General features: G+C 46.3%; 1 protein-coding gene across 3 annotated transcripts in view; it reads left to right on the top strand.

The window, feature by feature from the left end:
• ZDHHC14 (zDHHC palmitoyltransferase 14) overlaps positions 1–22629 on the top strand; it is a 249325-nt gene that overhangs the window by 185955 nt on the left and 40741 nt on the right. For all 3 annotated transcript variants that reach the window (XM_074333749.2, XM_019749318.3, XM_019749308.3), the window contains exons 4-5: positions 14718–14855; positions 18433–18481. In XM_074333749.2, coding sequence (XP_074189850.2) covers positions 14718–14855; positions 18433–18481 — 187 coding nt within the window. The remainder of the gene's footprint in view (positions 1–14717; positions 14856–18432; positions 18482–22629) is intronic.

Below are 22629 nucleotides of genomic sequence, written 5' to 3'. Positions count from 1 at the left end.
TGCCACTAAGGAGGAGTCCATTTTCAATCCTGCTCTGAGCAGTAAGTGTCTTTCCTCTCTGCCGGGGCCACAGGATAGACAGGAGAGGACGTGGACAGGCACTGAGGCAGGACCGTGTGCAGAGGAGGAAGCAAATCTTTCCAGCGAGCCCACGGATAACAACGGGCTGTCTGTGGACAAAGGCTAGACTCTGGGCGAGCGCTTAAGCGGACACGGGAGGACTGCCAGCCCTGCCTCGAGCGGCAGGGGACAGCAAGGGCAGCCCAGAGGTGGGTCGAAGGTGGAGCAGGGGCCGTCTCTTAGACTTGCTGGCTAAAAGTCATCTTGGAGAGAGAAAACTGGGAAATAACATCCTGACACCCATTTTTTAGAACTCTGCCCACAACTTTGTAGGGTGAGTCCTCAGAGTTCCCACCTGATAGGGGACGTCAGATATTCTCAACAGCATCCTTTGTAGGCATCCTGGAGGTGCAAGGAATGACCCCGCCCCTTCCATAGTGTCATCCACAGACAACTGAACTGGGTAGGTCCTGCCCGAGTCAGGATCCTGGACCTAGAGTGGAAACAGTGACATAATCTGCCTGCCCAGGAAGTGTCAGAGAGGCTCATTCTGCTCACAGGCCGCACAGTTCATGGTCAGGTCAGTGATGGATGTGAGCCCAACGTGAAGCAGTGGTGTGGGGAGGGACGGGGGGCAGCTCTCACCCCCTGGGAAGCAGGGCTACCCCGCAGAGGTCTCTCCAAACGCCTTGGTCTCAGACCTTGCACTGCGCAGGATCAGAGTCCTGGTTTTGTTGGAATGAGGACATCCGTTCGGGACAGACCTTGTTAGTTAGCCGAGCCCTCGCACGGAACGTGCAAAGCCGGAATGCCGACGTGTTCATTTTGAGGAGACGACTGAGTGATTCGGTGTCCCAGGAGCCTGAGCTCTCACACCCTGCAGACCCAGCTCTTTCTCTGCCTCTGGTCAAGCTGCTTGGGCAGCCAGTTCAGAATCACAGGGCCAATTTATGAAGATGGAATGAGAAATATAACCATCACGGGAAGCAGAGCCCCTCATGGCTGGCCCTGGGGGACCTTCAGGACACTTGGGTCAGATACTCTCATGTAAGCCTGGCAGCCATTTATATGTGCTCCTTAGGATCGCACTTTGTTAGAAGACCCTAATCATTTAAAAATAATGCATTAGAAGTAAATTTTAAAACATAGGTCTTTTTTTTTTTTAATTCTGTGCATTTATTTATTTATTTATTTATTTATTTTAAAATTGTTTTTGACAAAAGGAAGACTGTCGAATGCGACATTTTGGAAAGCGCCTCCCCCACCAATGTCTCAACAATAGAGTTTCTGGGGCCTGCAGGGCGCATCAGAAGCCTGCCCTGGACGAGTGCCACGAAACTCAGCCACACTGTTAGTGCCCAGGGCACACAGGCCGCCATCTAAGAGAACGTAAAATGGACTCTGGCCAGAGGAGAATGATCTCGGCCATGGGCTCTATTTTTATCTGACCAGAAGTGCTTACCTCTCGGCTACCTGTAATTATCAAGCTGCAATTCCGCTTTAAAAATACTTTCCTCCGATGCCCAGAACAGCCACAAGCAATTACTTCATGAAAGTCTCTTTCTGTTTGCCTCACTCTCCCCAAAGTGCACCTGTGTGACTTGCTCCGTCTCCCTTGGCTGTGTGGCTCCTGGCATGTGCCTCTGGGAAGTGTGTGTGCTCAGCTCTGAGTCTCATCCCCTTTTGCCTTCCTGAAGACGGTCTTTCTCTCAGGTTTATGTCTCTAGGTCAGACCTGCTCAGACGTGCAGGTGTACCTGCTTTCCGGACATCTCCACCTGGCGAGCTCAGAGGCATCCCAAATCAGCCCTCCTTGTGACCCCCACCTCGCTGAGTGCCCACATTGTTCGTTGGTTGCATAAGGCAAACCCCTCAGGATCTTACTTGGCTCCTTCCTCTCCCATCCTTACCTAACCCATCACCAGGCTCTGCTCTCTGACTAGGTGGATCCCAGCTCCATCCATTTCCCTCCCTTTGCACTGGGAAGGTCAGCTGCAATCTCCCATCATCTCTCACCTTGCCCGGGCAGGGGTCTTCTAGAGGACCCCCTGCTTCCACTGCTCTCCGCATCCAGTTCACCCTCTACGATTCCAAATAGAATCTGATCACACTGCCTCTCCCTTCGAAAGTGCTTTCCAGGAAGTTAAGGCCCAAATCCTGAACCTGGTCTGCAAGATCTGTGCCCTGCCGCCTTTCCAGCTCAGCTGGCGCCACAGCCACACTCCTCGCTGGCTGGGCCCCTCTCAGTTCCTGGAACATGCCACAGCCCTCTCTGTGAACGCCTCCCCACCCCATTGCACACCCCTCCCACGGCTTCCCTTCCTCTGCCTTCAGAGCACTGGCCAGGTTGTTACGATGCACTGCGGGCTTATGTGGTGATGGTCTCGCCCCATGGGAGTAAAGCTCCAAGAGGGCAGGCCAGTCTGTTTCCCTTAGCAGTTGTTCCCGCACCTTGTCTGGCATACAGCTGCTCGGTGATTATTTGCTGGAGGGAGGGAGGAGAGAAGGAAGGAAGGAAGGGGAGAAAGGAGGAAAAGAGAATTGGCTATTCCTCCGCCTGTGTCTGCCTTCCCCTTTCCATTTTACCTTTCTCTCTTTTCAAAAAACAAAATAGTTGTTTTTTGGCTCTATGACTAGGTTAATGTTCTTAGCTGGAACAAAAATGTTTCCTTCCCCCAATCTAAAATAAATAAAACTCACAGCCCCCACTCTCAACCTTCTAGCAGTACAAATGAAAAGTTTCAGACTCCAAGAGAAATGATAAAAGTTTTTAATTAAGTCCGATCAGGAATTAGTAACCCTGACACAGTTTTGGGAGGATGGAAATTACATTATTGAAAATAACGAATAATGTACTTAGGTCTATTACAGATATAACTTATACGAGTACATTCATCATTCACTCAACAAATATTAGAGAGCCTATCCTGTGCCAGCTACAAATTTGAATAAAGCAGTACCTTTCAAACTGTTTCCCCTGCAAGTCACAGTAAGAAATGCATTTTTTATTGGGACTCAATGTACACAAGTGCTCAGATAAAGTTTCATAAAGCAGTACTTAACCTGACTACATAAGACACCTTGATATTTTCTATTTTTTTAAATGGTGATCATGACCTATTAAATTAATTTCATGACCCACTGCTTAATCATAGTCCTTAGTTTGGAAAACCCTGAAGAAAACATAGGCCCTTCCTATAAGTGAAGTAGTTCCCATTCTGTGTGGGCAGATGACTGCGGCAGTCATGCAGGGTCATACAGGCTCATAGAGGTTATAGAGGCTCCTACAGGGTCATACAGGGTTATACAGGCTGCTACAGGCTTATATAGGCTCATACAGGCTCACATAGGCCTGTGGAGCTTGGGGTATCGGTATTGATCGGGTATTGATGACCCACCACCATCCCGTCAGCCTCACCCGGGCGAGCAGCACTGTAAGAGCCCTCTCTGCCTCCCTGCCAGCTGATCCCAGCTTGGTAGCAAGTATCAGCCTGGGGGGGCGGGGGTCTTTCCTTCTTGTCCCAAGGCCCTCCAAATGGCATGGGATGTTAGCCTACGCTTAAGTTTAACAATCACAACTTCTTCACTGTGCTTTGCTCTGAGAAGCCCTTTGTAAATCCTTTCAGGCAATCCAGTGGAATCTCTAGCCACCAGTCAGCCACAGATTAGGAAGGCAAATGCCCAGGCTGTAACCTAGACAGCAGTGAACAAGGTTGGCTCATAGGTACGCAGGAACCAAGGTTGATTTCATGATGTTGTCGCCATTATTAAAAGAAATTTGTAGTCTTTTAATAAGATGCCCTATAGCTCATTTTGCAGTGGGCCCCACAAATTCCATTGCCAATCCTGACCATTAGATAGAAACTTTGGCCTGTCCTTTTGAGTGCTTTTGTTTAGAAAAGTCATTAAAGATCCACTGACTAGACCATCGTGACTCGGCGAAGGGCTTGCATGCTTTATATGAACAACAGCAACAAACAAGAAAACAACACACCATACTTAGAGTCTGAAAAGCCTGTGCTGGCCCGACTGTGGTGGCAGGAGTATTTATATAGTACTTTGTGCTTTCTGAGTGCTTTGGGGCCACCAATTAGTCCTGAGCCTAACCTGGGTCTATCAGAGGGTCTTATAAGTTCTGTATTTATAGAGTTTCTGCTACTGAATCCTGCCAGCACTTCCTAGTTTCGTGTTGACTTCCGTTCTTGATAAGTTTTATTTAGCTCTAAGATCATAGTGTTTGATTTGGAAAGAAACTTTTATAGCATATTCAACTGCTGGGGCCCAGAAATCTGCCTATGTTACATCACTTAGTAGGCACACATCAGGACCCGAATTCAGGTCCTATAATTTAACAATCCAGTGCCCTCTCAACAGCACCACCAAGCTGTTGTTTTTCGACAGCGCAATGCCACACATACTAGGAACTTACTTTGGGGCTGCTTAGAATAATTACAGTAAACATTTACTAGCTGACTGTAAACTTTTCTGTGTTTGTGTGTGGTTATAAACTGTAGGCCATTTTAGAAAATGGACTATAACGAGGAAACTCAATATATAAAACAGATACAGGTCTATCTGCTCTAATTGAAGAAGAAAAGGCGAGACTTTTGGGGTGGGGGCCTCTTAGCACCCAGGGAGCTCAGTTTGGAAACGTCTTCGCTCCACAGACACGTCAAGCCTGCAGCAAGTGCAGAGTGAGCTGCCTGGGGAATATAACAAAGGGCTGACGGGATCTTACTTGCTTCGGGAGGTCCCTCGGACAACAGTGTGGAGGACACTGGGACACCCAGGAGATTTTACAGTGGCTCATGAAAGAGCTGACAAGGGGCATGCGTACATACACGCTCACTGCAATGTCCTTCAGACACAGGGAGCAGAGGCACAGAAAGGATGGCGGGAATGCAGTCAGCCATCCTGTTGACCGCCTGGATGTGAGGGGTGAGAGCACAGGGGGAGAGAGGAGTGCTTTCTCTACCTTGAGCAACGAGATGCGTGGGGGCTCCCTTTGCTAAAAAGAGGTGGGTTTGTGAGGAGCAGAGAGTACAGGGGAGCGTCACAAATAGGGTTGTGGATGTTCTGGGTATGTCGTGTCCATAGGACAGTCACAGAACCATCTCGCTGGCAGTTGGAAATATAGCAGGAACTGACCCGAGGAAGGTGTATCAGTGAGACGCACAAAGGCCTGTGGAGCTTGGGGGATCGGTGACATTCAAATGCACCCTCAGGTGGTGCCCTTGTGCTCAGCAGGATTGGCTGCTGGGCTTACCCACTCCTAACTGCACCCGCCCAAACCTATATGTTTGCAGTAGCTCACCAACCCTTGAACTGAAGGGACAAAGGGATTGTGGGATCTCAGGCACAGACCCTAAAATGCCAATCACATAGAGAGCTGGCGAAGCAGATACTTCAGGAGGCTGAACGTCTGTGCAGAGTGATAGCGTGCTATGAGAATTTGGGAAAACCCTACAGATGACTTTGAATGTCAAACGCCCTGTCTGCCCATCTGAGCCTGGCTGTGCTTCTACATATTCTATATTGCAAATTGGGCAGCCAGGACTTGTTCCAAGAGAACTAGAGTGCCCTTCACACCCAGCTCTCTAGAACTTAAAGCAGGAAGGATCTGAAGGTCTTCTGGCCAAGGCCCCCCTTTTAGAGATGGGAAACTGAGGACAAGTATAAGCATTATATATATGAATGTCAGCCTCTTAAAAGTATACCCTCCAGGTGACTCTGTCACAGCAAATACTGAAGAAAGGTTAGCGGGGGAGCATTTGCCCCTCTTACTGTCCTGTCTACCATCTGTCCACATAATCTCGTAGCACACAGGCATTAGCGCTAGTAACAAGACACGGTATATATATAATTGTGTTATCAGATAAGATATTACGTGGGAGAGCAGCTTGAAAAGTATAAGCACTTGGAAAGTAGAAGCACGGTACATATTTGTGTTTTTTTCCTTGATCTGGTCTTATATTTTTATACTATGTACTCATGACAAAACTGGGTCTACAGTTTTAACTTAAGAAAAATGAGACGTCTTGGAAGTTTTGCAAAGAGGTCTCATTCTGTGTAAAGATTTTTTTTTAAAGGATACTGTTTGAACACATCACAGTTTGCTTTCTTAGGGAAGCATCCATTCCACGGAGCCGTGTGTTTTGCTCACAGACACAGCTCTCTCTGCCTTGGATGATGTAGATTCAGATTCTTTATTACAAGATCACGGAAGCGTGTTGACTTTAGAAAAGCATGCCCATCGGGAATATAATTTTCCAGTTGTTTATATATGTGGTCAAATTAAACGGTTTTGAAGAGGCTTAGAATAGCTAGTTTTCCGTGTATAATGTACCTAAGAGATAACTCAGTTCTGAAATCTTCATTTTGAAGATAAATTGAGACTTCAAAAAACATAGTAATGGACATGAAAGAACATATGTTTCAAAGGAGTGGGAGAAGTGGAAATAGCAGTGAATAGACATCAGAAGTGTATCTAGACCCAGACATACCATGGAGTAGCCCAGGGCTGTGGCAGCTCCATTTGGCTCTGAGCTTTACTTTCCTCACATGTACCTGGGAATCTGTGTCTCCTATCTCACAGGGTCGAAACGGGGTAAGTGGATTAAGGAACGCGATCGAGTCCTGAAAACCAGAAAGCCCTGCAAATGTATAAGCATTCTGATGTAAGGCAGTGTTGATACTGATTGCGAAGGCTGTAATTTCTGGAGAGGTATGGAAGGTTCCGGTCAAGATGGCAGAGTAGGTAAACACTGTGCCTGCCTCATTAAAATTATAATCAATTATAGAGCAATCAATCTGGAGAACCATCTGAAGACTAGCTGAACAGAAGTCCTATAACTAATCTAGAGAGGTGTGGAGAGGTTTCAGGGAGGTATTGGTTGATAGCACGAGCCTGTTTATCAGAATCAGAAGATCATTGTTTTATTTGTTAAAAGGAGTTTATTATCTTGTAAAATATTGGTTGGACAAAAGATCATTGTTTTATTCTGTGGAGAACTAAGGAGAACTCCCAGACATAGTTTTTCTATCCCTGCAAACTATAAGACAGTGTGAGGCGGGCGCTGAGAAGGGCCTGGGTGGGGGCAGGAAATGCTGTGGCCCAGAAAGTAGGCTCACGGAACATTCAAGCATTTGCTTATAGTAGAGCTGATTTCAGAGTTTCACAACGTAGCAAGTTACAGCTGGAGAATGAGGACCACCAATGTACCGAGACTGAGGATATACAAATTTGAATTTATAATACTGATTTTATCATAATGATGTAGAGCCCTAATCCAACCACTAAATTCCAGGAAGCTCAAAGACGTGGAGGTGGGGCTCTGATTCTGAGTCTGATGAAGGGGGAAAGTGCTGGGAGTGCCGTGGAGGAGAGGGGGAAATGAAATTCTCCTGCCTCGTTGGAATTTATGACTTCACATGACAACCGACCTCCCAGATCTGAAATGTCGGAATTGTGGGACTTCCTTCTGTGTAGTTACCATCCAGTCCACTTTTTAAAGTAATCTCATTTCTATTCACTTTCTTACATTTCCTTTCAAAAACAATTTACATTACAAACCAAGTCGTTTCCTACCTTCTCCCTCACATTCTCTTCGCTTCTCTGTGGAGACCTTTTTTTTCTCTTCTCAATAGCATCAATGGCCATTTTTATTTCTAATGCGCAGGTCGACCTCATGGTATAAGCTGCTTCAAAATATTTGCATGTTTGTCCCATACATGTTTGTCCTGCCTCCTAGAAGCACAAAATTTCCCCAACATTAGAAAATGGAGTTAAAAACAAAAGTTAAGCAAACCTAGAAAACTTGATGAAATAGAAATATATGAAATTACCTATTTGGGGAGCTGAAGGGAACTCAGTTGTCCGTTAGTCAAGCTGCCTCATTTGATGCCCAGAGAGCCTCAGCGATGTGCCAGGTGGTGGCGAAACCAGGCAGGGCAAAGGCGAGCTGGGAGGAAGGAGCACTTAGAGTCCACATCAGTCACTGTCCAAGGTCATGTTAAATTCTAGTGTAAAGGTTACAATTCTACATTTACTAGTTGGTTTTATATTGAAAAGTTTTCTTTTTTGTTTGTTTGTTTTGTTTTGTTTTTTAACAAATAGAACTAAAGGCTGCAGAATCTTAACTTAAGACACATTGGCAAGGACTCAAGACCAGAGAATCCATACAAGTACTAATAAAACACAATCATTTTGTGTTTATTTTTACAGCTCAGGGGGAGTCTTGCAGCTTATCTGATCCCACTTTTTACATGTGAAGAAACTGAGTCCCCATGTGGAAGTGACATATTAATACTTTAAGGCCACAGAGTTAGCTAATATAATTTCTTGACTTTGTTCCTCCATAAAATTAAACCTATAGAACTTACTTGCTAAGAAGCGGGGGTGGGGAGGGGTGGTAAGAAACCGTCCTCCCTGATATATCCCTTTGCCCCAGATAACCTAAGCTCACAGTCGCAATAAATCATGGTGCAAAGCAGCTCTGTCAATTCCAGCGTCTCTATGAGCCATTCCCGCTCCCTCTGATGATTGCTTTGCCGAGGATGAGGCCATCTTTCCACACCTCAGAGTACGGCTCGGCTGAGGGCAGGCATCCCCAGGTATGAGCTAGGTCTCCTCATATGCTGCAGAGGACAGGGGCCCAGAACAGGCCCAAGGGGCCACCACGCAAGTGCCGGTCTCAGTGTGCCAGCGTTCCATCCTGGTACCCATTCCTGCTGATATGCTGTGCCTGGAGCTGTGGGTGTCCTTGGGGTGGCTCCACAAGGGAGGACCAGGTCCTCAGGCCCACCTGCACGGTGCCCAGCAGAGAACTGGCACAGGAGGCAGTAACAGGTGGTGGCTAAGAGTTCAGATTAGCACCTAGCTGCCAGTGCCAGCTCCTCTGTCTGCCCGTCCTTTGTCTGTGAAATGGGCATAATAGCATATACCTCACCAGGTGTGGGGAGAATTAAATGGCACAGTTCACGTGAAGTACTCAGCACAGCGCTTGGCGTGCAGCAAGGACTCAAAAAAGGGTGGATAGAAGTGAGAGTGGGGGAGGAGGTGCAGTAAGCCTGTGCTTTCCAAACATCTAACCCGTCACTGAACGCAGTAGCGAAGCTATTATAACTTAGGTTTTGCTGAAAGCCCTAGAACAGCATGAATTATTTAGTGCCTAAGAACATGGTCCGCTAATACGTTAGCTAGTTAAATATTTAAATGTTCCTTTTACATAATTTTATGAACTGTGTGGGAACCGTGAGGGCCAGGTAACAATATGTGCCCCTATATGTCAACATTCGTCATCCTAAGAAAACAAAAGATTCTTCCTAAGGCAAGGTTTTTCTCCTTTTGGAGGTAAAATATCCCAGGTTTAAAGAAAAAGTCATTTTGCAGTTCACACCTTTAAAAACATTTAACTTAATTAAAAATCGAATTAACATTTAAATTAGAAGTTTTACATTTTAATTGTGTCTGTTATTTCACATGATTTTGAAAACTCTCTTGGAGAAAGGAGTTGATTAGTCCCCTTCTCCTGACCAAAGCTGAGATCAGAGCCCACAATGGCTGTATGGAAAATGCAGAATTTTCCAGCCACCCATGCTTGGCCTGAGGGTGATTTTTATCTATCTCTGGATCCCACTCTTGAAGATCTATATTAGAGTCTGTCTTCAGGGAAATGTCAAATTCTTAACATTTTGAACATTATATTCCTTTCTCTGGCAGCCTTCAAACACAACTTTTGCAAATGCTTTCCCCTTAATATTTCAGTGGATTTTTCTGTCCCGTCCAATTTGCATACTTCTCCATTCCTCCTCCTTTTTAAGCCCTCTTTTCCGTATTCCGTCTCTCCCAGAAATTAAATCTTCCTTTAATCAGAGGCGTGGTGCTCTCACTCAGCTCAACGCCTGCAGCTCCTGGGGACAGTCCCTCACCTCCTTCCCTGGTTCCCTCCTCGGTGAAGTGTGAGGACAGCATCTACCTCGCAAGGCTGTTGTCAAGGATAAATGACATAAGGATGTAACTCGGGGAATGGTAGCTTTAATCATCATTAACAATATTCTTTTCATTATTTGGGTTAACAACATTGGGCCATAATTCCTTTTCCTAGACTATCTTTCCACTGGCTATTTTAATGGAACCTTTTTTCCCCACTTAGAATCTTGAGCTCAGGTGACTTGGAAATTGCTGCCCTTATCTGAATTCCACCCATCACCTCCTGGTTTCCCAGGGGCGTCTATGGACTGTTAATAGAACCACGTCTGCCTCCGCTGTTAGCAGGACAGGCCAGGGGCCACTTCTCTCCATGAGCTGGTTCATACTAACAACTGTCCCGCTCAGCTCTTAGCCTCCAGTCACCATCTTTCCGCCCTCAGCCTTCCCGGAACATACTCAGATTTCACAGACCCCTGCCTTTCGGCGGTTGGCTTGTGCGAAATCTTATCTTTCACTATCGTTTTCCATTGTCTCCACCTGGCAACCAAGAGCAGGGAGCACTTGGAAACCGACTCCAGGCAATTAGAGGTGTCTCTTCGTTCACTGAGAGCACAATGGTGCTGTGTCTGCGACACGCCAGGCTCTCAGGTAGGTGCCAGGGCTACGAGGGTGACTAGAAATGATTCTCGCCTCCAGCCCTCACCCGCGGAATGAGAGGAAAGGGCACACATCATCACAGGGCAGCGATGCTAAACTAACTGAGGTGTGGTCAGGGACCCCCGCCCCCACCCCACGCTAGCTAACTCAGGTCTCGAATTATTAGAGAACCTTCTAGGTGGTGTCAGCGTCCCACGCCTCACCATGTTCCATTCCCTTCCCCCAGGCTCTGTTTCTGTGTGGCCTCTTACAGGGAACAGCTCCTCATTCTCTTCAAAGGAACCCTCCAGAGACATTGTAGGATCCAAACTTCAGACTCAGGGATGTAGCAAGAGCTCCAAAGTGCTTTTTCAAAGACCTTCCCATCACGCACCACCCCACGCCCCAGGACAGAAGACAGCCTGGTTCAACGTTTCCACACAGAAATGCTCCAAATCGACCTCTAATAATAGTTGTTTGAAACGTCTCAGATGTTGTGGTTGCACGCAGCTCACGTTGCCAGCTGTCGGGTTCCCCTCTCCTCCTCCAGATGTTCTCCCTCCCAGCCAATGACTGCTTCCCTCAGTTCCCTGGGAGCCACAGCGTGTGTCAGCTGTGGCCACTTGCTCTCTTCCCAGCTCGGCTTGAGCCCAGCTCTTGTCTGCTCTTCTTCCCTGGAAACCGAATAACACGAGCCTCCCCATTCCAAATGACCCCAGGTGGCTCCCAAGCTCCCCCAGTCCTCTGGGCTATAGCCAGAAGCATGCAGGACAGGGCGAGCCACCCCTTGTCCCGTTTAACCTTGACCCATGAAGGGAGGCTATTGCATGCTGCCAACAGTGGTGAGAGAGCAGACTGATTTCAGCGCTCAGTTAGTTTTTCCTCTGTTAGGCATTCGTTCCTGGGGTCTGAGAGGATTTTTGAGTCTGAAATAGTGTCCTCACCAAAGACGATAAGGAACTCCTTGACACCACAGAGTGTCATTGGTTGTTGTTTTTTTCTTAGTGGCCCTAGCACTTGCTGCAATGCTGGGCATATGGCAAATACTTAATAAAGGCACTTGGCAGTAGAGGCAAGAGTCCTGGAGGCAGATGGAGCTGGGGCCCGTCCCAGCCTTGCTATGCGTTAACTGTGTGACGTTGGGCAATGTACTTGCTCACGTGGATGCCCCTTTGGTAGTTCGAGGGTTCATTCAGTCATTTGGCAGATGTTTATTAAAGGCTTAGGTAGAATTAGCAGATAAAAGCAAATGAAAAATAAGATAATTTTAGATAAAGATGGGGATAGCTGACAGGACTTACTCAAAGATTGGACGTGAGGGTGGAGAGAAAGGACAGGTCCACAGTGGTGCCTGGTTGAACAGAGGCAGGTGGGAAATGTGAAGAGGAGACAGAATGGGACGCTCTTTCTGGGTGTCAAGTTTGAGATGTCAGCCAATCAGCATGAGTCAGCTGCTGAAGACGATACATGGCCATTTTGGTGTCATCGATGTATAGCTGGCATTTGAACTTGGGATGAAGAGAGATTGTCCAGTGAGAGAGAGAGGGTCCATGGAGAAGAGAAGAGGCCCAGCCTGACCCCTGCGTGCAGCCCACCACCAGTCAGGCAGAGAGGGGAGCTGAGGACGGAGGTGGGAGGAGGGTACCAGGGTCGGGGAGCGAGAGGGAATATAAGGTGGCCGTTAGACAGACAGCCCTGGACTCCGATGCTTGTTCCTCAGAGATGCCCATGGAGTCTGTCAGCTCATTTACCACCATGTATTCAACAAACACCAAGGAGGACATGAAAAACATTAAGTAAAACAATTGCTCAGTGAGCCTACATTTTTGGTGGGATTTTCGTCCACCAAGAAAAAGTTTTCAATAAGACAAGTTCCCAATGGAAACTGCTTTCAGCTCAGGGCTGCCAGGGAGCCAGGCTCTCACACCCGTCGCCATGACCAGCGTCTCATGCGTCTCATCTGTTGCTTTTGCTACTCCTTGCTCTGCCTCCCTCGGGAAAGCACGGCATCACAGCTTAGCTAATAGTAAACTTCTAAGCTAAAGATACAACTGCCATCTGCCCCCTCCCTGGAAAGGTCCATAGTGGGCTGCCGAGACCTTGGCATTTCGGAGGGGGCACCACAGTGTCAGCGATGCCCCCAGACCCTGTGGTCTTCTTTGCTGCTCAATTTTCACTGCAGAGAAGAGGCCCATCCAACACATGTGTGGGTTTTGGAGATCAGCTTTGACAGCTCGAATCAGAGGTGCCTTCTTACCACCTGCCTCTGTGGCCCAGCCTCTACTTCTCACTCCCATTTTCTGTACTCAATGTATGACGAAGAAAAGAGATGTCTCAAAATGACAGCCTCAAAGTCTTAGGAAAGTCTGGCTGATTCCGACATTGTTCTCTCTTTGTACTTTGTGTAAACCTCGCCAGTGCACCGCCTGTGGAGATCAGTGACTTGGGGAAATGATTGGGGTTCCCTTTGCAGCTGCGTGGGGTTGTCAGCACACGTGAACATGTAACTCACATGGGTCCACCAGTAGGAGTTGCTTTCCTTTGAGTGTCGGCATCTCTTATGCCACCCGCTTGTCACCAGGACAGCACGTTCTGAAATTTCTTTTTGGAGCCTCTGCTGAACTTGGCTGTTGCTCTTTGATATCACTTACAGACAACAGTGACTCTTACAGTTCCTCTGCCATCACCATGTCCAGGTGTCCTCATGCCCTTTTCAAGAAACAAGCTTGCCCGAGACGTAAAATGTGAGATGAGTGATTTATGGTAGGTGATCAGAGCATAGTGAAGTTGACTACCTTGGATAACTCTGTTTTATTTACATAGTCTCACCTCATGTCGCCCTCTCTGTTTTTAAAACACATATGGATAGATAAAATGTGAAAATTAGCCAGAAATAAGTTCGGAAAAGAGCCCGAGTAAAAAGCAAGGTCGTATGCCTAGCATTCCCCCATCCCCACGCAGGCATTTGGAGGTGAGGGGGTGTGTTAGAGGCACTCTCCATAGTCCTTCTGAAATGAAGATCAGCTGAGTGGTATGATAGAGAAGCACTTAGCCATTACTTGCAAATGGAAGAACAAATCACAAATGCATTACAGATGTCATGTGAAATGCCCAAGGTGAGAAGACGTGGGTTTGTATCTAGTGTACCTGGGGTAACAGTATAAGAATGCCCAAAGCCAGGGCTATGTCATTTACAAAGTGCTAGGGGCAGCCTGTGCATTGGGAAGATGGGATCAACCCCGAGAAAGATGTGGTTGCCACTGTTTCTGAGCTGTGTGGCCCCATGCAAATGGTCTCCCTTCTCTCTAAGCCTCAGTTTGCTCATCTGTAAAATAGGGCAACATCACCATTTTCCTCAAAGGAACGTTTCAAGGCCAAATACATTAATGTATGTCACCGTTCTTGACAAAGCTACAAAGCATCATATATGGCTTTTTATTAATGCCTTCCCAGACATTATTTAACCCCACAAGAACTCCATAAAGTATCCTTGTATTACGGGTAAGGAAGCTGAGAACTGAGCTAAAAGATCCCGTGTACTACATTGCACCTTAAAAAAATGACATCAATTCTCATACGACTATCGAAATAGTAAAGACATTTCTTAGGGAGCAGTTGTAACTGGGATGGGGAACCAGGGATTGTCCCTCTGTCCTGTCCCAGGCACCTTAGGCCCTCTCTCTCCGGCCACTTACCATGCGAAGTGGTTACTCAATACTATACCCTCATGAAAGGTGCAGACCCCACTCCGCCCAGCCCAGCAGTTAGTATCCAAGGTGTCAGTACCATATTAAGAGAAGACCATTCTGTGAACCAAAGAGGTTTCTTTTACAAGAATGAAATTTTTACTTTTCTAATTGTAATTGGATTAAATGCATACTCTGTTTCCTCAAAACAGCTAAGTTCTGTTGGAAGAATAATTATGTTCTTGAAATGTAATGTTAAGCATTATTTTGATTGTTAATTTGGAAATACATAGTGTGAGATCATTTTGTTATATTATCAGAGTATTGGGTGGGGGGAGGGGCTCTCATGTAAAAAGACATTTTATTAATTGATTTCCTTTTTTTTTTTTCTGCCTCTCATTTCAGAACGGTTTGATCACCACTGTCCCTGGGTAGGCAACTGTGTGGGGAAAAGAAACTACAGATTTTTTTATATGTTTATTTTATCTCTGTCTTTTCTGACAGTCTTTATATTTGCATTCGTTATCACCCACGTCATTCTTCGTAAGTATGCTGGCGAAATCAGATTACGTATGTAACCATTTGCCTGACTTTGGTTTTCTGATTTAATTTTGATTTAATATTTTGATCATTTCGGGCTTTCTCTTTCTTCTCTTTCCCTTCTCCCTGTGCCCTCCCTCACCTCCAGCCTGCCCCCTTTTCTGTTTCTGGCCTTCCTCCATCCCCGTCATCCGCCCCCCCTCCCTTCCATGCCCCATCCCCATCCTTCCAACAGCAGCTGCCAGGGTCACACCTGGATCAGGCTCTCTTTAACTTAACAAGGCTTTTCCCTTGATATACTTGTTCCCATTCCAACCTCGGTGACTTCGCTTTCTGTTCTGCTAAGGGATCCACTGGAAGAACCACATCAGACCCACATTTTGCACAGAGGGTAATGTGCTGCAGTAATAACCATAGAACAGTAGAGCTTTTTTATTTTTTTAACATATTATCTACTTAAGCAGTCACCCTCTCTAGAAAAGAAGCGTCTAGGAATAAAGACTAGGTTTTCTTACATGCAAATCTACACATGTTAAAGATACACGTTTGATAAGGTGTTCATGCGTCTGCTAAAACATCAGTAAACGACCCCTGGCATATGAAGGAAGCAACTTGATGAAAAATGAGATTTGGGTATAAATGACTCTAATATATTGGGGTGCCAAAAAATGTACACAAGTGGACACTTTGGCCAACGTTGCTCAAGCAGTAGTTCGCTGTAATCAGAAGTGTCTGGACGCTGATGGGAACCACTTTGAGCACCTCTTGTAATTGCAGAAGTCAAACATGACTTGTATTCATCTTTTGTTATCAGTATATATTGAGTATTACAATTTTAATAGTTTTTCCTTTCTTAAAATGTGTATACATTTTTTGGCACCTTCTGTATACTTGAAGCAAATGGCATTTTTCATTCCCATTTCTGAAGGTCATAACTGAATTTTTTTTGTCTCTTGGCCATTCACTTTCCCATACTAGGGAGTGATGAGAAGGAAGGTAATTAGCTTTGAACTATAAAGTTAAGTCTTTAAACTTCCATTACAGCGCCATTAGCAACATGAAAGGCCAGCAATACCTCTTGTTCACATTCCTGAAGTATCACCGGCCATTAGCAAGTACAGAGCCTCTTTCTGAAACGTTCCAGAAAGTATCAGAGTGCATGCCTCACTTTCTTCCCATGCAGCAGCGCTGAAACCACAAGTAGGGGGTGCTAAGGCTGAAGTTAGAAAGACTTTCCTCCCCCTCCCTTTCCGTGGGTTTGTATGGGACCTGGGGGAAATGAGTGTTATGGAAAGTTTCACGTTAGTTCTTTTTAAATATTGGCCAATTCTGGATATTAAATGGAATATTCCAACTTTTCCTAGTCATTTTGAGTCCTAGTTCCCATTCTTCCTGACTGAAATCCTTTCATCTGAATGTGACACAAATTTGTAATATATGCTTGAGAGCTGTAACTTGACAGGATTGCAAAAAGTGGGTTGACGTTCGTTAGAGACCTTTCCCATGTGACCTGGGGATGGTGGCTCTGCAGAGGCCCCTTTCTCTCTATTTTCAGAGGGGCAAAAGTAGCCAGGGTCATATCTGTGTATTAATGAACAAAAGAATCAGAGAAAAGAGGCAATTGTGTACACAACTGCGGAAGAAATAAGTACTGATATTCCAGCATAGTGTCTATGACTCTGACAGACAGTGTTTCCACATTACACTTCTACATCATCATTAGTAACTTCGAAATGCTTTGCTATGTATATATTATCACATTGTATTTATGGCCTTGCCCCTACATTCTGGATATCAAGGGCCAGTTTTCGTTTGCTCAACCATACATGTAAACTCTGGGAAAACACACACACACACACACACACACACACACACACACACACACTCACACACACACATACACATACACAAACACGCTGTGAAGACAGCTGCCTGCCACCACAGTTGGGCTGATATGCATTTCCCTTTTCATCTCCTTTAAAGTTTCACCTACCCTGGCTGCAGGTTTGCTGTGGTTTATGCTTATATATTGCCAATCCCATCTTCCACAAAAAAGGCATTCAGAATTTATCTGTCTGCAAGTTACCAAACATTTTAGACAAAAGCAAATAATTTTCCTCTCAGCTGTTCTGCGTGTCCCTTCCCCCCAAAATAAACCCTAAACAACGTCACCCCAAACCCCCTTGTGGCTTGGCCTGTAGGCTTTCAGTAAGGGCAGACTTTTTCATATAGTTCCCATGATTCCCCATAAGATGCTGAGAACACTGGCAAAGGCAGCCGGCTATTTGAGAGCAGCTGGGGAACTGTCACCTGAGATCCCCCTGCCAGGTAATGGTCTCTCAGAGGGGGGACATGATTGGGTAGGGAGAGCAGGTAAAAAATCTGTTACTGCAGAGATTCCTGGCAGGGTGGTGTCTGGAATTCCTCATAGAGGAAGGAGAGTTTGGAAAAGCAATACAGTTTGGATGCAGTAGAGAAAGAGAAATCATTCCTTCCGGTCTCATTTTGCCTCAAGGTTGTGTTTGCTCTAAGATCTGCAGTAGTCCACTTGCTGGTTTTGCCCTACTGGCCTAGCAGGGTTGGAAGAGAGCGCCCTAAGCTTTCCTTCTTAGTTCTCCCACTGGTTGGCTTCCCTCGTGCCTCAGTGGTGGCCAGTGGGTGCAGAGGAAGGGGAGGACAGCACAGAGGGAATGGGAACTCGAGGAAGAATGTGGAGCCTTCCATAGCCGGACACAGTTTCCAGTTACACAAAGGGGTCCGGAACCCTGCTTCTAACTCCCACGTTGCAGCCACGCCAGCAGAAAACACTGCACCAGTCCTGTTGTATCTTCTCCCTATTCATTTCATCGCTGCCCCAGGGCCACATCATGTCCCCAGACATGTAGTTTCATGCAGCATAGCAAGGACCCCACATCACCACTCCAAGATGGGAGCTTCTAGAGTCCCTCCGTATGGGTTTTAAGTCATAAAACCATAATGTCAATGCATAAAATAAAAATTGCTTCTTGTCAGATGCATCTTTAGTCAAGCCATTAAAGAAATGTTTTCTTGTACAGACAGCTGATATTAAAATGTCTTAAACCAAAAAGGGGTTAGTAATAAACTTCAGTTTTATGAGTTTATTTACTCTGGATACAGAGAAAAACATCTTTTATACATAGCCTAGTTTCTAGGGCATCCAGGGTCAAAAGTTAACAAACTCCAGAAAAACAGTCTTTCATAAAAGAAGAGAAAAAAAATCACATATAGTATTCTGTTTTCCTCTTAAAATGAGGAAAACAAAGGAGTAATCAGAGTTATAATTTATGGGGAAGTATGCAGACATCCATCTGCTTTTATTGAAAAAAGTATCCTGCAGATGTTGGGTCAAATTATGAAAACGCCATTTTCTCGTTGAATAACTTTAGTGGCATCTCAATCTCGGCTCAGTGTACTGAGTGCCGTAGCACATACAAAATATAATGATTTAATTGATCTGCAGACACCTACTATTTTTATGTAGACGAGAGAGCTTTCAGCATGAAGGCTGTTTTTCTGGAGGTGAATGTTTGAATACTAAATTCTGGTTTCATTCCCACAGGTTCACAACAAACAGGATTCCTAAATGCTCTTAAGGACAGTCCTGCGAGATATCCTTTCTGGTTGTTGCATTTGTGACAAGGCTAATGTGTTAAGTACTGGACCAGTCTTCTACTCAGCGACCTCTTCATCTTGTGCTTTGGCTTGAATTCTCAGAAACCGTATTCTGTTTTGCTCTGTAAAGCATCCAAAGAACTCTCTACTGTTTACTTACATGAGTAATAGCATCTGAATGCTCGAACTTCGAACTTGTGACTCATTTAGCCTTGTTCAGATTGAAGTGCTTTTTAGCTAGAAAATCAAGTGTGAATTCTTGCCCACCCCCAGAAACCCCACACTGATTTGTATTAAATTAGGTTGTTTGGGGAGAAGTAAGGCTGTGAGCTCCTACTGACCTCCTTTTGAACAGCAGGTGGTCCCTACGGAGTATCCATGGATGCCTCTGTGTGGGTCCCTTGCTTGGTAGTCAGCCGCCAGATGGGAATACCCTGAGCCTCTGTGTGGATTGTCTGGGGGTGCAGTTTGGCATTCCTCTGGGCAGTATGGATGACCAGTGTTTATTTGCAGGAACAGAAAACCTTTTCACAGCCCAGACCAGACTGAAATGGTTAATCTCAACTCATTTGGATTATTCCCATCCTTTCAAACAGTACATATGAGCATGAGACTTAGAATTTTAAACTTCTTTAAAAAAATATTCACCCATTAAGTGCTTACATGGCTTCCCATCTCTCTCCTGCCTCACTCGATTTTACACTAATTGGCATAGCATCAGCCTGCTGGGCCCCTTGACCTGCCTCCTTCTAGGACCCAGTTCTCTTTCTGCTTCATATAACCAGGTCCACTGGACTGGAGTCATCAAGTCCTGTGAGTCATCACCTTGTGTAGATAATTCGTAAAGAATGAAGAACTTTACTGACATGTGCATATCATGTGCATACATTTCAGTGGACGGATGGACGCCAATGACAGGGATTCCTGTGAGAGGGGCAGGGAGGAACACCTCCTCACTGGTGACAAAGGCTGACCTGAAGTCCGGGGGCTTCAGCTACTCTGTTGCCTGGGGCCTGCAGGCTACCTGCTGCTCCACTTGGCTCTCCTTGGGCACCTTTGGGCACAGCTCCCCCCGCTGCAGCAGAGCTGCGTGGGGTTGGGCTTGTTGCTGCCTGGTCTTCTCTGTATCCACAACAGACCTCCCAACTTGGGGGTCTTATCCTCTCACAGCCCTGGGAGGAGTCGAAGGAAAGACCAGGTAGCAAGTCCTAGACTGGAATAATCACTTGTAATTCCTGCTCTGTCATAATTACGAGGTCTAGGTCATTTCTTTTAACCCTTTCGTGTCTCAATTTTTTGACCCGTGGTAGTCAAACCACTCTGTACTTGACAATGCTATGCCGACAAAATCAACTATTGGGAATGTATGGGAGAACACTCGACGGCAACGCATTGCTTCTGTGCCTGTCACGAGTGGTTTCAGGGAGGCTTCTTTTTGTGACAATATATGCGATGGGTAGCCTCTGCCAGAACCTTCTTTTAGAGCACATATGTCTGCTCATTCTCATGGTTTGGCTGTGCTTGTAATCTGTATAATCAAGAGCATTGTGTTCCCCCATCAGGGGAATAGACAGATGTTACTGATAGAAAGAAAGAGTGGCAATGTATTCGAAATGGTATGTTGACTGCTGGAGAAACTATTCCCATGGAAAAGGGAGGAGAGAAATGCTCTTGTTTGGTCCAGAGCAAATTTTAGCTTATTTTCCTTCTGAATATTTCTCAGGTGGAGGTAAAGAGTTTTCCCTACGGCCCAGTTTGAAAATGCCTAAAAATCTCAGCCACTGCCTTTCCAAACAGTGTTGCCATATCTAGCTGCTGCCCCTCCATCAACAGCCTGATACTTTCCCTGTTGAGGGTGTTACCCAGGCATTGTCCTCCATGTTCAGGGGGTTGGTGGCCACAGTTGTGGTGGCCACAACCTGCTCTGAGAGCGTGACAAGCCCCGTACAGCATCCAGACACAGCTGGGCTGTAGGATATCCGGGCCCTCCAGGTAAGGGCCTCTCTCGGCCCCACTCCGGTGCGTGTCGGCTGTATTAGCTTCCTGTTGCTGCTGTAATGAAGAGCCACAAATTTAGAGGCTTAAAACACCATAAATTGGTTATCACATAGTTCTGTAGGTCAAAGTCCAGTAGGCTCGCGTGGTTTCTGCTCCAGGTCCCACAAAGCTGATGTCGAGGTGTTAGTTTGGGGAGAATCCTCTCCCAGGCTCGCTCAGGTGGTTCGCTGAATTTATGGGTTAGAAGACGAGGTCCCTGCTTCCCTGATACATCCCTGACTCATGAGTCCTTTCCTTTTCAAAGCCAGCACCAGTGGATCAAGTCCCACTCACACTCTGCATCAATTCTGCCCCTTCTTCCGCCACCTCTCTGACCTCACAGAACCTCCCTGCTTTTACAGATGGGCAGGAGAATCTCCCTGTCTCAATATGTATAAAATGTTGACAGAACGCCCCATGAGGCCCTTGTTGAACTAGCCGGCCCCTCACAGTGTACAGGGATTATTGTCATCATAACTTTGCTCCTACCCATTTGAGTCCCACTTGGTTTTGTGACACCTCCTGAAATGCACTGTCATGCTGGGCTCCTGCCTGGAAAAAGACAACCTAAAACTGAAGCCAGAATATCCCAGGGCAGCTGCCTCAGCCAAGAGGAAAGACTCTGATCAAACCACCTCATTTCTCTCCCAAAGAAAAGCTAGAGCCAAGAGCGAGGTTCAGGTGGGATCTGACAACAAAGCTGCCTGTCTGTCCCCAGTAGGGAAGAGATGAGCAGGGAGGTGACATGAGCAGTGCGGGCAGTGCTCTCAACCCTAATCGTCTGGATTCTTTTTAGAAATAGAACAGGATGTCAGGAACATCAGACATACCCATACTGTAAAGTGAGGTGCTGGGTCTTTTCATCACAAAGCACATTCATATTTTATGTGTGCTACTAACACCCCTTTCCCGCTTTTGGAAAAATACGATGTTCTGGTCCGTGGTGATATGTATGTGATAAGTAGGGCTAGACCCCATTGGGACAGCTGGTCAGTATATCTGGCTGTCTGTGTGGCTTGGGAGCTGGATGGGGATGGTGGGGTGGAAGCTTCTGGAGGGGCAGCTCTCAGCTCACTGAGAAAGTGTGCTCACCACTGGGCAGCTCAGAAATGGCGTAGCCCAGGGAAGCAATGAGACCACAGCGGGTGCTCGAAAGGAGGATACATCCTACTTGTCAGTTTGGTAGGAGATTCTAGCACCAGATAAATGTTAAATTCAATAGCTCTAAGCTCCGTTCCACTGCGGAGTCCTGAGAGCTTGGGAGTCTCTTTTAAGGTAGTTGATTTATGGTGGATGAGACTGATCTGTGACATTTTACTTGTAGAAGCTGTCCCCTGATTAATGGCATTGTTGCCTCCATCTCGTGCTCTCCAGACCTGCAGTCTGTGTGGAGCAAGAATCTACAAGGCACGGCACTGACCTATTAAAACAAGGGAGGTTTTCTGGCTGAATTGCCTGAGCACTGGACTAGAGCCTAGTGTAACTTTTGCAAGTGTTCTCTGCAGAGTGTTCTCAGGCAAGGAAATAACTTATGTGTAAAATTGTTCAGTGGCCTTCAATCGGATCCTCTGACCATGATATAAAAATACTTTGATGAGGAAGGAAGACACAGGCAAAAGTTTCTCCCCATGGATGTACTATACAAAATGTCCAACTGAAAACAATGTCTTCGATGAAGTGAGATTAGAAATAAAAATGGCTAATGAACAACCGACCAAGACCACTCATCAGAAATACTGACAGGAATGATGAAAACATCGATCAACTAAAAGCTCCTCATCAGACCCACGTGAAACAGCAAGACTTTAACAGAAAGGAATCAACCAGCTCATTCAATAAGCAGACCAGGACTGGGTGGGGTCTGGTTCCAGAGTGCGGCCAAGTCAGGGCGGAGGGACGGCGAGCAGAAGGGGGGAAGGGGTGGCGGGGGGGGGGACATCTTAAGTGGCTGTGGGTAGAACGCCTGGCCCCTTTTCACTAGCAGCCTCTTCACAGGCTGCACCCTCAGCCCTGTCTGTGGTGAGAAAAGGGGGAAGGAAGCTTGCTGGCCTCCTTCTTCTTCCTCCACCTCCCCTAGTCTGCTCCCCGACCTGAAGCCATTGCTTCC

This window comes from Rhinolophus sinicus, chromosome 2 (assembly GCF_057876585.1).
Source record: "Rhinolophus sinicus isolate RSI-liver-muscle chromosome 2, RSI-T2T, whole genome shotgun sequence".
In the NCBI taxonomy this organism is placed as follows: domain Eukaryota; kingdom Metazoa; phylum Chordata; class Mammalia; order Chiroptera; family Rhinolophidae; genus Rhinolophus; species Rhinolophus sinicus.
The sequence above is the reverse complement of the archived record's forward strand: the minus strand, read 5'-3'. Positions and strand labels throughout refer to the sequence as shown.